Source organism: Felis catus, chromosome C1, assembly GCF_018350175.1.
Source record: "Felis catus isolate Fca126 chromosome C1, F.catus_Fca126_mat1.0, whole genome shotgun sequence".
Classification (NCBI taxonomy): Eukaryota; Metazoa; Chordata; class Mammalia; order Carnivora; family Felidae; genus Felis; species Felis catus.
Genome location: NC_058375.1, coordinates 19,231,875 through 19,246,824, shown reverse-complemented (window position 1 = coordinate 19,246,824; position 14,950 = coordinate 19,231,875). Strand labels below are relative to the sequence as shown.

Here is a 14,950-nt window from a genome sequence, read left to right as displayed (position 1 = left end):
GAGAGCAAAGGGGGCATTGGGAATGAACGTGCTGGAACAACAGGTTTGGCAGCTAAACTGTCACGAGCAAATGGCAAGAGCAGGGCGAGGGCCACCCTAGATTTGGGGTCATTTGAGAGAGGAAGGGAGACGCAGGGCGTGGGCGTGGCAGGGAGAGCACTGTGGGTGTCTGTAGGGGTGCCCAGAGGCCAGGGACAGCTGTGGGACCCAGGCAGGCCTCCCCGCACCTCAGGTTCCCGCTCTGTGGGTCTCTGCCTGCCGTGCCCCCCTCCCCACACGGTAGGAAGGATTGGTCAGGGGTGTCCTGAAGAGGAAAGGCGAAGAGGACCCCAGCCTCGCCTCTGAAGCCGAGGGCCTCTGCCAGATTCTGGGCAAGCTCCCAGCGTCTTCCCTCAGCCCTCGGCCCCTGCCTGAGCACCCCCACCATCAGGCCGGCTCCTGGAAGCCCTTGGATCTTTCTCCCAGTTTCCTAATTTCGTACTTCAGGGCTAACGGCAAAACGCTTGCTCAATGCGAAAGTGGAAAATGTTCAGATTTATTGCTTTGAGATTTTGGTTTGTCTCCTGGGCCTGGTTGATGCAGTTCCCTCCAAGTTTCAGAGCATTTTGTTTAAAAAGGAGAATTTTTGACAGCAGCGTTTTCTAGTTTACAGAGAGCCTTCACATAATAGCGGCAACGATCGTCACTCTATGTATTGAGTTACTACGCTGGGGAGCTCGATTAACCCTCGTAATCACCCTCCCTTTCGATAGAGGCAGGCGGAGGCTCAGAGAGTTAAGGGGCTTGCCCAAGGTCATACAGCCCAGGGAAAGGGCAGGGTACAGCTGAACCCAGGTCCTCTGTTTCCGTCTCTGCTCGCCCTCTCCCGTTCTGCCTTGCTTATCTTCAACTTGATCTAATGTACACGGATCTGCAGATACACCAGTGGGTGAGAACAAAACAGAACAAAACAAGAAACAGAGGCTCTTGTAGAAAACAGGCCGGAATGAATATAAAAATAACCAAGTATGTTCAAGGGAACCCTCAACTCCCCAAACAATATCTTTTGTGCTAAGACTATTTTTGTAATGATGCAGGTGGTGGAGGGTCCAGTGGGGCAGGGAGTCAGTGAACAGAGGACTGGCTTTCTAAGTTCTAGGACTGCACTGTTCAAAATGGCGCTCAGTACTACAAATGGCTACTTAACTTTAGTTAAAATGAAATACAAACTGGAGGCACCTGGGTGGCTCAGTCGGTGAAGTGACCTCAGCTCAGGTCTTGATCTCACGGTTCGTGAGTTCGAGCCCCGTGTCAGGCTGTCTGCTGTCGGCACAGAGCCTGTTTTGGATCTTCTGTCTCCCTCTCTCTCTGCCCCTCCCCTGCTCACACTCTGTCTCTCTCTCTCTCAAAAAGAAATAAACATTAAAAAATAAAATAAAATGAAATACAATTGAAAATCTCAGCTCCTCGGTTGCACTTGGCCCATTTTAAGTGCTCAATACCCACCTGTGGCCACCCTGTTGGACAGCACAGATCTGGAAGATTTCCAACATCGTAGCAAGTTCTACTGGACGGCATTGTCCTAAGCCACAAGCAAGCCGGCTCTGGTGTTGTCCAGACCCGTCCTGGAGGGGGCGGGGAGCCACTGATGCAGGTGATAGCTTCCTCTGTAGCCAAGGTACCTCTCGAAGCCATCCCAACACCTGAGCCCCTCTACTCTGGAGAGGTGACAACTCCATGGATGCAGATAAAGGGCAGAAACCGGAAGAGAGGCCATTAGGGGAGACCTTGCTACTCGGTGTGGTCTCAGGACAGCATCTCCTGGGGCCTTGTTAGAAGCGCGGTATCTTGGGCTCCGCGCCTGAGCCGCTGAATATGAATCTGCATTTTAACAAGATCCCCAGGTGATTCAGGTGCACATTCAAGTTTAAAAAGCTCTGTCTTAAGAGACAGGAGGAGCAGGATCAAAATATTGTTCCAAGTATAGGGAACCAACCAGATATTTTTAGATACAAAAAAACCAGCATCAGCCCCCCCCCCCATTACCATGTGATTAAGCTTTAGTCACAGAGGGCTGAGCGTCTCTGTGCTACATAATCAACGAGCATATTTCCAAGGACAGAGCCCCAGTGGGGTAGCAGGGAGGAGCTGGCTCCTCCCCATCTCCCCTTCGGTCCCCTCCCCAAAGCAGAGGGGACAGAGCTGAGATTCACATTGTGGGTCTCAAGGATACCGCCTTTAAATCGGATTTTCTCTTTTTGCTTTGCCGCCTTTAAATTGGATTTTCTGTTTCTGCTTTTCTTTCCAGTGCATTTGGTTTTTGAACTTTGCAAATCGCCAAAGACACAACGGGATGCACAAAGCGTCTAAACAGATGCAGTCATCTAAAAGGAAGCATCTGGAGGAGGAAATGTCCCGCTTCTCAGCAGTGCGGTGCTCTGCAGACCTCAGTGCCTGGAGCCAGGTGCTAATGAAGTTTTCCGGACAGGAACCAGCATCAAGCCCATCTGTGAAGAAAACAGGTGCAAAAGGTGGTTCCATCAGACGAGGCTGCAAAAGAGGCCGGGAGCACGCGGACCCTTGCCAGGAAAGGAGGGTCTGCCCCCGGGAGTGGTTCCAGAACCGGGCTTCTGTGGCTCCTCCTTCGATGAAGATGACTCATCCCTTAATGTCTCTCTCCTCGCAGCCTACCTTGGGTCTTACTTATTTTTATCCCCGGAATGGCGTTAAGTTGCCAAACGGGTGATATTTCTCCACCTGCAAGGGCCCTCCTGGAGGATGAATTTTAAAATGCTCATTTTTACAGCTTGCTCCCAGCCATGATGCAAGAAGACAAGAACGCAGGTGGCAGGAGACAGGGACAGCAACATGAGCCCAACGGGGGGGGGGGGGGGGAGGGAATGGGGCCTTGGGGAACCGCCAAGTGACTTTGCCACCGAGAGACATTCCAGGAGTTGGCTCTAAGGGGCCGGAGGAGAGGGAAGAAGAGGAATAGCCAAGTAGGCTTTCCTAACTCTCTTTCTAATACTGAAAAAAATCAAAGCAAAACCTGTGAACAGTCCTGCGGTTTCTGCCCCACCAGCAGGTGGCTTCGTTATTTTGGTAGCAAACCTCCTTTTTTTCTCCAGGGACCAGCCCATCCCCTATCGCATGGGGTCCTTGCCTGTCATTCAAGATGCACCTGGCTGGGGAGCACATGACCCAAGTTAGGCCAATTGGAAGCCTACTTCCTTGAGGGGAGCCGGTAGGATCCGGACCCATTTGGAGTCACCCGGCCTGACAGAGGTGCTGGGGAGACTGCCCCCTTGGTTCTTCCAGCCTAGATCCCGTCCCTGGCCACTTCCTCTTCCTAGTCCTTCTTGTGGTCTGACTGTTGCCTCTCTTGAGAGCCCATGAGTCACCCCAGGGCATTTCAATACGTGTTTTTTTCTTTTTCTTTTTTTTTTTTTTTTGTTTGTTCGTTTTGTTTTGCTGGCTTAAGTTAGACAGAGTTGGTTTCTATTATTTGTAACTGAGGGCCCAAACTGTCACAAACCCAAATGCCCAGCCACAGAGGCTTGGATCCAGAAAGCACGATAGAGTACACAATGGAACATTCTACAACCAGGTGCGGTAGTAAGTATTTGTCGACATGGAAAGAACTTCACAGCATATAGTTAAGAACAAAAGCAGATTATAGTAAAACAGTAGACATGGTGTGATTCCATGTTTGCAAAATATATTCTGTACATTCACAGAAAAAAGATCTAGAAGAAAATATAATGGTCTTCATTCCAAAGGGTAGGATGGTTTGTATGTGGCTTTTCTTTCTGCTCAGCATAAAGATACCCCTAACCTTTCCACAATGCTTGGCAGTGGGTTTTTCTGTTTTGCCTTATTTATTTTTTCAAGTTTATGAAATGTTTATTTTTGAGAGAAAGAGAGTGAGCATGCGAGCAGAGGGGAGGCAGAGAGAGAGAGAGAGAGAGAGGGAGAGAGAGAACCTCAAACAGGTTCTGCGCTGTCAGCAGAGAGCTCGACGCAGGGCTCAATCCCACGAACCGTGAGATGGTGACCTGAGCCGAAATCAAGAGTCAGACACTTAACCGAATGAGCCACCCGGGCGCCCCCGTTTTGCTTTTTAAAAAAAGTGGACACAGGCGGGTCGCCAGAGTCACACTTTCTTGATGCCTGTCTAAAGTGAAGTGATTTCCTGGGTTCAGGGAGGGACTTAGTCACAAAACTCCAGGGTCCCTGCCATGGGGACTGCTCACCCAGAGCTCTGACTACTGCTTACGAAGATGCAGGAGGCATCTGCGTCCCCAGGACAAAGAAAAGCCCTGCCCACTTTTCCAGGGCACCTGTGGATCCCACTCATTGTCACAGCGACCTTGGGAGATAGAGGTTCCTCTCTGTTTGACAGAAGAGGGCCTGGAGAGGTGAGGTGACCTGCCCAGGCTCTCATAGTGGGGACTTAAAGGCGGGTGACTTGGCCCAGGGCTCCAACACCCCAGGGCCTACTCAAGTTTATTAATCTCCGCACCCAACATGGGGCTTGAACTCACGACCCCGAGATCAAGACCACATGCTCTTCTGACGGAGCCAGCCAGGCGTCCTGGGGCTACTCAAGTAGCCAGAATGAAGTGACTGAGCGTGTGGCAGGGCTTAGAATTATCCTGTGAGGTCAGCTGTGTGGACAAGCTGCCAAGCGGAGGGAGAGCTCTCCCTTCACCCCTGCCTGGACGCCTTGCTCTGCATAATGCTTCAAGGTTCTAGGCCTCCCCGCGGGGGAGGCAGGTGACGTCACTGGGGAGAGTGGGATCGTGGGGTGCCCGTCCGGCTGCTCCTTATCTTCTAGGCCTTGAAAGTCATGCCCGCAGATCGGTCCTGGCCATTAGTACCCCGGCCCCACGTGACTCCTTTGTAGCATTTTATACAACTTGCAGTCATGTTACTTACCTGTCAGTTTACTTCCCGGTCTGTCTTTCCCCCTCCTTGACCGTTCGCTCCCTGAGGACAGAACTTAGGACTGTTTCACTTATGGCTGTGTCCTTGGTGTCCAGCCCAGTGTCTGGTCCCCTACGGGCACTCACCATGTATCTACTGAACGAGAGCAGATGAACACATAACTGGGGGTGGGAGGGGAGTGTAAGAGGGGCTGGGCTCACCCCTCTGCCTCTACTGGCTGTAGGACTTCAGGCAAGTTGCTGGCCCTCTCTGGGCCTCTTCCAAGCTTTGACCTAAGTATAAACATCCAACTCCATTTAAAGGATTGGCTTCACCCTTCCGGAATTTTTAAGACCGAGTTAAGGAAAGGCAATAGAAGTCTTTACTAAATTGCACGTTAAATCAACTGCTGGTTATTTTTTTCTGATAGCATGGCAATGGTTTTCCCAAGAGTCACTGATGTGCAATGAACCCAATCGTATTTCTTATTCAATAAACTCTTTTATTGTAAGTTTACAGATTTTTCCATTACAATAATGAAAATAGCACTAGTGATTCGTTAACATTTAGGCCCAAATCAAAAGGCAGCGCCTCCTCAAATTATAAGGTAAATGCCACATAGTTGAACGTATCGTACATGTTGGGCAAAAGGCATTTAAAATATAGAAAACAGGGTCAAGGTTTGTGTCTGCAAACACTTTAAGGTTTAGTTCATCAAGACGATACTGCGTGTGAAAGCACATGATTTTGAAAGCATATAATTTGTGATAAAACACAACTGCAGAGAAAAGGCAAAATCAAGCAAAACAAATGAAAAAAAAACCCTCCCCACATGAACGGAAGTGACCCAAATACATGGCGACAATAGGCAGACCTCCAGTCATTGGGCCCTGGGATGGCAAGTGAGTGGGTTTCATAGAAATTCTCCATAGGAAGGAAAGTCTGGGCCTGGTGCGACATTTGCTGCGTCTCCAAGTCCTGTCTCCTCACAGAGGAAAGGAAGTTGCTGGTCCGACACCTGTGCCCTGGGTCTGCCCAGAATGGGGCCTACGTTCCCAATCCCTTTGAGAACAGTCCCAAGTCCTGAAAAGGCAAGGCGACCCTCCGGGCCCCGGGAGCGGCAGGGAGGTGGGGTCAGAGTTGGCCCCCGCCCCTGCCGGGGCTGTCCGAGTGGTTCACGGGGAGGGGGTGGGCCTCCGTGTTGAACACCCAGTCTTCCAGGGAGAGCACATCGTCTTCAGAGAACAGAAGATAGAGATACCTGCGCCCCGGGGGGCCGGGAGGGAAGCAAAACACGGCCCGTCAGCGCTTTGGGGAACAGGCCCCCCTGCTGGGAACAAATCTCAGAGGCCACTGCGACGATGGGCCTGTGGCTAAGGGTGCAGGGAGGTCTGAGATCCCAAATCCACTAGGAGGGCTGGTCCCAGGGAAGGAGCTGTGGATCCCAAGGAAGGCACTGAGACTTGGGGCGGTCCCACCTGGTTGAATGCTGGCTCGCCCCTGCCCTCACTCTGTTTAACTCATACCCATCCGGCTTCACCCGGGTTCTTCCCCACTTGGATGAGGACCCTATGTGAGAAGCCTGCTAGGACCGCTTAAGGTCTAGAGTCTTCTTTCGTTTCACGGTGGCCTGAGTACTGCACCCGTCCAAACTCGTAGGCTGCTCCCTGATGTGCCGTTCTGGTGGCAGAACAGACCATTCTAATCCATTTCAGAGAGTTGAGCACAAGGGGGATGCTTTGGGCAACATCGAGGACTTCCACCCCAAGAAAGCGAGGGGCCGGGGCAGCAGCAAAACTGCACAGGGAAGGTTCGCAGCAGTGACCCCCATCACTGTCATTCTCCCCATTTTACAGAAGAGGACGTAGTTTCAGAGAACTAAGTAACCCAAGGAGACTAGTTAAAGGAGTTAACTTACCACACGGCTAACACTTAGGGGATGGAGTCCCGCCCGGGCCTGGCCAGAGGCACACCCTGGGGGTGTGACCCGGAGAGCCCAGCGCCCCCCTTCCCCGCCCCTCCAGCCCCTCTTGGGCCCCCCTGTGATGGCAGAACCTGACCGTTGGTGAAGGGAGGGACTGCTGACCCCATCCCTCGCCCACCCCCGCCCTTCAACCCTAGGAAAGCCCAGTTTCCTCTGGCAAGAACACCGGCCGGGCCCCAACTCACTTTAGTGTCTCCGCTAGAAAGAAGGTCTGCTGTTTGTTGTCGTGGTTGGGAATGCTGCTGTACACGTCTTGGATCCCGGAGAAACCGGCTTCTGTTCGACAGTATTTCTCCAGGGCCTGAGGAGAAGGGAGGCAGCTTTGGGGGGCGGGGGGAGGGGAGAGGAGAGGCCCCTGCCCAGTTCTCGTGCCTGCCCAGTTCATGGATGGGCAGGCCCCTGACCACTTGGCTAGGGGCTGCTGGCATTTGCGGAAGCAGAAGGCCGAATGGTTTGCTCAGGGCTCAGCTGACCTGCTGCCAGGCTGGTGGGGACACACACCCTGGGCCCACCGCTGAGCACTCTGTCCCAACAGACTGCTTGCTCGAGCTTTGCTCTGGGTCTGAACTCGGGGCATGTTCTCTTGGCCCTCCAGGGGATAGGCTGGTCCAACAGACTCACCCACAGAGGAAGGCAGTGGAGGGCCGGGATGTGGGGACGGGACTCGGCACACCCCAGGGAACTCCCTGTGCAGATGTGGTCCCTGTTCCACTGGTGGGTGGGCCATGGGCTGACGGCTTTTTTTTTTTTTTTTTTTTTTTTTTAATAAATGCAATTTTTACCCACAGAGGGGTCTGTGGGCTGGGCTCAGGAGCACAAAACACTTGACTTTTACTGGTCAAGAACCAGGGCCTTCAGGGAAACAGGGGGTTTCTGGCCAATGAACCATGTCAGTGAACCTGAGTATGCCCTCGTGCCCTGCCCAAGTCTAAGCTCTGGGTGTGGCTCTCCCTAGGACAGCCTGTGCCTCAGAGCCGTGGGCCCTAGGAGAAGTTGGGAAGAGGGGGGCACAGAGAAGGCTTAGCATCCATCAAGAGACATCTTCTGGACTCCCCATACCTGCCTTTGGCTCTACCCCAGAGAAGGGCATGAGGTTTCCTGCCAGGTAGTTGGGGACAAGAGGGCGGGTGGAGGAGACATGGGCGGTGGGGAGCAGAGCCCAGAGAAAGGTAGGGGCTGCCCAGGGCTGGGCTGGCTCTGGGCAGAGCAGGGAGGTGATCTGCTGGCTTGGCAGCCGATTCCTGCTTGACAGGAGAAATCTAAAGCCATCTGCTCAGGCTTCAAGGTCAGAGAGCAGTGACCCTATGCGCTCTGGGCCCCTCTGGCTGCTGCCCTGCCTTTGGCCCTCTTAAGTTTGCTGGTCCTAGAGTCCAGACCCCAAAGGCTGTGGGCACTCGTTTCTCTGCCTGCTTCTGCCCAGCTGGGGACACTTAGCTGTGCAACCTCACCTTGACCCTTTGCATTCAGAACCTCGGCCGGATGTCAGCCTGGTCTGACCCTCTTCTCAAAGCCTGTCCTAGGGTGTTTTGGACCCTGGTTGAATTCTCAGGGCACCTGTCACCCAGTCCCCCCTCCCCCCAACCAGCCCACTCACCGTCACCACTTCCCAGCCCCACTCCCTGTAGATGGGGTCGTGGGTCTGTCGCCACAGGTACATGTAACTCTCCACCACCTCAGGCCGCAGGATGTAGTAGCTCTCGCTCAGCTGTGTGGCCACGGCCTCTCTGCCGGAGTTAAACCAGAAGGCCTCCGGCCCCAGTTTGGTATCTGTGGGGATGACCAACCAGAGGGTCTAGGTCAGACCTCCCACCTCCTACTTTTCAGGACCTGGCTGCCCCAGGAGAGAGCTCAGTGGCCTGGAAGCAGTGGCAGGGGGAGGGCTGGTGATGGACTGATACCGGCTGGGCCCTGCCTATACCGCCAGCCAGAGCTGAGCCTGGCAAACGCACAGCTTCCCTCTTGGCCTAGGTTGGCCACAGCAAGACCCTTGAGGCCTCGAACATTTTGCAGTTTTAGAATCTGAGAGTCCAAATGAACTATCTAGCAGTCGGGGGAGACAAAGGTTTGGGCGATGTTCCCCAGCTGTGTATTTTGAGATGTTAGCTCTGCAAGATGTGAACCGGAGCTCAGCCAAGAAAGGATTTCAGGTTTAAATACATTTAAGGAAGAGTGGGTCAGATAAAGTGAAAGAGTCTCCCGTCTGCAGGACTTATCAGATCCTTTAACATGCTGATATGCAGTGATGCTTCTCCACACACCCCTTTCTTAGGGCACCTCTATTTCACACCTCCCAGAACCAGCCTTCCAGAGCTGACAGGCTGGGAAAATGCCGAGGTGGAGACCGGGGGGGGGGGGGGGGGGGGGACTGCACAGAGGCACATACTCAGGCAGAGGCAGTTAGATAAAGAGGGCCTGATGAGTTCTGAGTTTCATTTTGTTATCATTGTTTGGCTTGTTTTTGGACAATTTGGTGCTGTGCCTGTTTTCTGGAGCACCATAATTATAACCACAACTACAGTCACCACCTATGATTTCAAGGGCTGTGCTGGGTGCTTTCCATACATTATTTCAATCCTTAAAAAATGGTTTTCTTTGCTAAGGTAGATGTTATTGTCCCTCTCCCAGGCACATGGAAACTGAGGGTCAGAGAGGCTAAGTAATTTGTCCAAGGTACCACAGCGAGCTGTGACTGAGCTGGGATGTGACCCTCGATCTGTCTGATGCCCTTTCCCTGGACTGTGCTCTCTCTCTTTTCCTTCTGGGTCTGAGACTCTAGGCCTCCTTCCTTTAACACCTGTACATCACATCTGGGTCAGCGGAGTGCCCAGCTCTGGTCCTCAGGTGTCCCCTTCCTTCTTCCCATTGGGTCAGGACCCTGAGAGGCCCTGGGTTGTTTCTCCTCAAGAGACGACTGGAGCTTTGCAGGACATCCTACTCTCCCATGGAAGGCTTCACGGAAACGGGACCCCCCCCAGACCCTGGCCCCTTCGATTGCTCAAATGCTACAGCTGCTCTTGACCATCAGCACACGGTCATTCTGCCAAGCGGCTAATGGGGTGAGGGCAGGAGCGACCGCCGTGGTCGTCCGTGGACAAGCGGGCTGGCTGGAACAGCATGCTCTATTAAGCGCATGTCTTTTATGGTCTGGGCTGATTGTCCCAGACAAACAGCGAGCTTTTTATTATTCCTGAGATTTCCCATTTGTTTATGGTCCTGGCTCTTTGAATGAAATTGCAGACCCGTTGTAAGGACCCACTGCAAATCACTGGCTTCATGAAAACAGCTCCCGGAGATCTGGACTCAACTGGAGGGGTCAAGGACACATGTCAGGCTCATAAACCCCTCCGTGCTGTGGCTGAAGGCGGCTGGCAATGTGCTCTCTATGGGACCCTCTACCTCACCCTGGGAGACCTCTGTTATTGTTTCCATTGAGCAGGAAGGAAAATAGAGGCCACCCAGCTGGTGAGTGGCAGAGCAGCACTTGAGCCACGAATATTTATGGCAAATCTTAGGTCCTCTCCTCCAACCAAGCCTGGGATTAAGTTCAGGGCAGTGGGCACCTCTCAGGGCCCTGGAGGAGGGATTTTTCTGAGGGGCACTAGAGAGGCAGCACATAAGAAGGAGCTGGGCATCAGAAGACCTGGGTTCTAGCCCCGGCTTAGCTACTGACACGCAGGGTGACTTTGGTGAAGTCACTTCCCCACTTTGGGCTGACTCAGTTTCCCCATGTGTAAAACAGGGAGTTGGGTTCATGTTCTCTAAAGTGACTTCTGATTCTAGCATTTGACAATTCTGCGTGGAGTGTTGGGGGGGGGGGGATGGTCAAGGAGCTCTCAAGCTTCCCGGTGATCTGGGAACAAAGAGGGTCATAAACAGGGTGGTGCCAGGGGCGGTAAGACCCCCTAAATGGAGGGGTGGTGGGGAGGAAAAAGAGAGGTACATTCAGGGGTAAGGGTTCAGGGAGAAGGGAGTCTCTAGGCTCAGGGAGCCTGGAGGACCTTCCGCTCTGTGCCCCTCGGCCAAGTCTTCTCTGGGCCTCAGCATATCTGTGTTGTGAGGTTTGGCCATGATGTGGAACAATCCTTGGCCAGGTGCTCGATACATCACCCCTATTTTCCTTTGAACTGCGGGTACAATCTCAGTGCTCAGACAGCACGTCCCTCGTACAAATTCTATGTAACTTCCAAGGGGAAACTGTGTTCCCTTCACTCACTGTCGCTCCGCTGGCTTGTCTAGTTCTCCCTCGTGTCTAGCCTCAGTCTCTCCTGCTGCCTTTCCCCTCGCATGGTTACCTGAGCGGGCGTACGATTCGTGGCACGTCTTGGTGATCTGGGCTGCGAGCTCTCGGTAGCGGGCCCTCTTTTCTTCCTTGGCATCCTCAGCGCCGAGGGCGATCATGCCCCCGGAGAAACAGGCCAGGTGCCCCATCTTGTGGTCCAGAATCCCCCCTCGCCACTCGGCAATGTAGGTCAGCCCCCCAGGAGAGACATTCAGCAGGTGGGTCTCTATTGCCTGGGAGCAAGGTGGGAGTTGGGCAGGGGGAAGGGGCATGGGGGGGCGGGACAGAGAAGGGAGGGGGAGAGGACGGAAAATGAACATTTTGCAGACAGCAGTGAACGCAGCTCTGCTGGGCCCTCCATCCCAGGCAAAGGAGGCCCTTGACCTTGGCTGGTGGTGGTCCCTGATGGGGCCAGTGGCACCTTCTACCACTCGCCTGGCTGAAGCCTGGTGCCTGCGGGGGTCTTGCACACGAGGCAGCTCCCTAGGGTGAGTCTCTCATTTAGACTTAAAAAAAAAAAATTACTTTTAGGTGATCTCTGCATCCAACGTGGGGCTTGAACTCATGACCCCGAGATCAAGAGTTGCATGTTCTACCGACTGAGCCAGCCAGGTGCCCCTCTTATGTAGACTTTTAAATCTTCTGTGCACAAAGATCTTTTAAAAAATCTTTAAAAATTCCTATCCATCCTCCACTGTATTCTCTGTTAGGGAGTCTTAACCTGAAGCCCAGCTGGCCTGTAGGTGGGCTCCAGGGGGTCCAGAAGGCCCGTCAAATTGTGTGTGACACTTTTGTGTACGTGCATTTTCATGGGAAGAGGGTCTAGATATTTTATCTGAGTCTTAAAAAGGACCCACAGAAAGTTAAGAGCTTCTCTCTACAAGCCCTTATCACACACCTTCTCATTTAATGCCCACGACGAGCCAGGCACATGGCTGCAGTGCCCTCTACAGACAAAGGGGTTGAGTGGCTTGTCCCAGGTCCCAGCCACGCCAGGATTCAGCCAAGGACCAGACGCCCAGACCGCTCTTCCTCTACCTGATGGCCACTCCTTCTGGTAAAGACTCCCGGGAGGTTGGAGGGTGTGGGTGTCAGGCCGTTGTACCCCTCACTCCCTGCCGTTACTCCCTGGGAGCCCAGGAGTCAGAGGTAATGGCAGTGCCTGTGGGTCCTAGTCCAGGGCTAGGCCTCCGGGGCTCTGGCCAGACCTCTTCCTGCATTCTTGCCCCTCTAATATGTTCTCTGGGGGTCTCTGCTCTCTGTAAATAATGCACCAGTTTAACCTGATGCCACAGACATGGCTCCTAGAAGCAGATTCCTTGGGTTCAAATGCCACCTCCATCAGTTCCAAGCTGTGTGACACTGGGCAGGTTCTATGTGCTCTCCGAGTGCCTCGATCTCCGAGCGTATGAAATGGGGAGATGACCATAAACCACCTCATAGGGTTGTGAGGACCGGGTGACATGTGTGTGCAGCCCTCAGCATACTTCCTGGTGCAGTGAGAGTCCTCAGTGCCCGTGGGCTGTTCCAGCTCCTCTCCAGCCCGCCCCCCACCCCCAGCCTCTTTTCATTCCCACCCTCTCCTTCCATCCAGTATTCGAGTGTATTCCGTGAGTGCCTCCTTGGGGCCAGCAGCGGTTCCAGCAGGGTATATAGCCCCTGAAGACATGCAGCCTGGGCCCTGCCTGGGGGGGGGGGTGGTGGGGCTCACCTGCTAGTCAGAGACTTCCCCACAAAATCAAATACAGGCACGAATTAGGATTTGTGGTCGGCATTTTACAAGAAACATGCTCCACCCCAACTGCGCCACTCCGGCTTGTCTCTGGGCATCCTCCACGATGTGCTTCCCTGGAGACGGCGCCCTGGCCCAAACCCCGGCTGCCCCGGTCCGCTCTTCCCCTGTCCCCTTTCTACGTGGTGCCGTCCCCACTTTGTGCGTCCGTATCTGTGTGTGTGTCTGTGGCATGTCTGTCTCTCTCCCGGGACTCTGAGGGCTGCATGAGAGCAGAAGCCGCCACCACCAACCTCCTGACATACAGAAGGCACTCCAACACCTTGGCTCTTGGATCGGTTTGTTTCTTTTCCTGCTCCTGCAAGGTCCCGGCTGGAGTCTGGCTGCAGGACCCTCACTGAATAGCAGATGGGGAGGCTCTGATGACGCGACGTGCCCAGGGCACCTGTGCCACGTGGGGAGGAGCACTGAGGGGGGCGCCTGGGGAGCCGCTCACTACTGGGCTGGGTCTGCTCTGGGCTGGGCCCTGGCTCCTGGGTAGAGCTGGGTCCACGCGGGTGTGGAGGAGGGGTGGCAGGCTAACCCAGGCTGCAGAAATCTGGTTCAGTTACCCACTGTCGACACTTGGGGGAGAACACAGACATCTGGGGGCGATCCCATGAAGCCTCAACCGCAGTGCAAAAACTGCCCCTTCCAGACTGACTCCCGTGGGTTATTTCCATTCTGGGTTAATGCCAGGCTAAGTAATTGCGGTAAAGACGAAATGACAGACCAGTCTCTCTGTGAGGACACTACTGAGACAAGCAGATAGGTGCAGAGATTAAAAATCAAGGCTTTCTAAAACCCTAAGCCAAACACGAGACAACACAGGCTGCCAACTGACTGGTTAGGCTTCAATCATAGCAGGAGACAGAGCAGAGCCGAGCGGGATACAGAGGCCTGGGTTGGAATCCCAGCTCTGCAATTTGAGAATTGGGTGATTCTGGGCAAATTTATTTCACTTTTCTGAAGACTCCTTCTCCTCATTCGTAAACTGGGAATAATTCCTGGGATGGCTGTGAGGTTATGCAAAGCCTCTGCTTCCTTTGGCCCTCCTGGAGGGGACCCCATCTGTACATTCCCGAGAGGGACTTCAGACAAGCCAGGCTCCTTTGTGGTTGGCAGGAGCACTCTATCTGGAGTCAGTGTTTGCACCCTGGCTTTGACACTGGCTGCTGTGTGACCTCGGGCCTTTCTGAGCCTCAGTTTCTCGTCTGTAAAATGGGGTTAAATAAGACAAGGCAGTCACTGCACCTGCCTGGAGGAGGCCACAGTGACAGATACTCTCCATGTCCTTCTTTTCGCTCCTCCTCTCCTCCTGGGACCCTCCAGGGGTGTGCCCAGTCTGCGTGTCTGAATCGTCCACACCCGCCTGTGCCGGACATTGTTCTAACTTATACACTGGAAACCCCCCCACCCCACCCCGTCCCGCCCCCTGCCCCCAGGCAGCTTTCAAGGCTGTTTCCTGGGCCTCAGCCCAGAGGTTCTGATGTACCTTGCCAGGGTGCACCTGAGCAATGGGATTTTATAGCTCCCCTGGTGATTTTTAACGTGTGGACAAGGTTGAGAACTACCAGAATATTCTTCAAAGCCCCAAACTTGCCAGAGGCCCAGTCTTTACCCAGGGTCAGAGATACTCCAGGCTCTTCACTAGGGATATCAAATTCAGGGAGCAGAGCCAAGTTCTCTCCTGTTCAATCAAGTGCTTTCCATAAAGCTCCCGTTTGCTTAAATAATTCATGACCATTTCTTCCCTTGAAGCCTCAACTACAGTGTGCCCTGAGGGCAGGGAACCAGGCTGTTCACTAACTTCATGTTTACCCTGCAAGGAATGACAGAAATGTAGAAAGGCCTTTCCAGGCAGCATCTCCTGCGCAGGCTGAACACAGATCCTCAGATAGGAGACACTGGCTGTGGTCTAAGCTCAGCTGGAGCTGAATCTGGGGCTGAGACTCAGACTGAGATGGGACTGCAGTCCCAGTAGCTGCTTCATGACCAAGGTCTTGGTGCT

General features: G+C 53.6%; 1 protein-coding gene and 1 long non-coding RNA gene across 3 annotated transcripts in view; both read right to left on the bottom strand.

Moving 5' to 3' along the window:
* Positions 1-519: 519 nt before the first annotated feature.
* On the bottom strand, positions 520-3,402 carry LOC123379521. The gene is made up of 2 exons (XR_006584044.1): positions 1,486-3,402; positions 520-910 (listed from the first exon to the last, which is right to left on the bottom strand). It is a non-coding gene; the product is annotated as an uncharacterized LOC123379521 (long non-coding RNA).
* A 1,984-nt stretch (positions 3,403-5,386) lies between these two features.
* MAN1C1 (mannosidase alpha class 1C member 1) overlaps positions 5,387-14,950 on the bottom strand; it is a 140,550-nt gene continuing 130,986 nt past the window's right edge. For both annotated transcript variants that reach the window (XM_011284525.4, XM_011284526.4), the window contains exons 9-12: positions 11,182-11,401; positions 8,484-8,656; positions 7,075-7,190; positions 5,387-6,166 (exon numbers count right to left, since the gene is read on the bottom strand). In XM_011284525.4, coding sequence (XP_011282827.2) covers positions 6,040-6,166; positions 7,075-7,190; positions 8,484-8,656; positions 11,182-11,401 — 636 coding nt within the window. In that variant the 3' untranslated portion in view covers positions 5,387-6,039. The remainder of the gene's footprint in view (positions 6,167-7,074; positions 7,191-8,483; positions 8,657-11,181; positions 11,402-14,950) is intronic.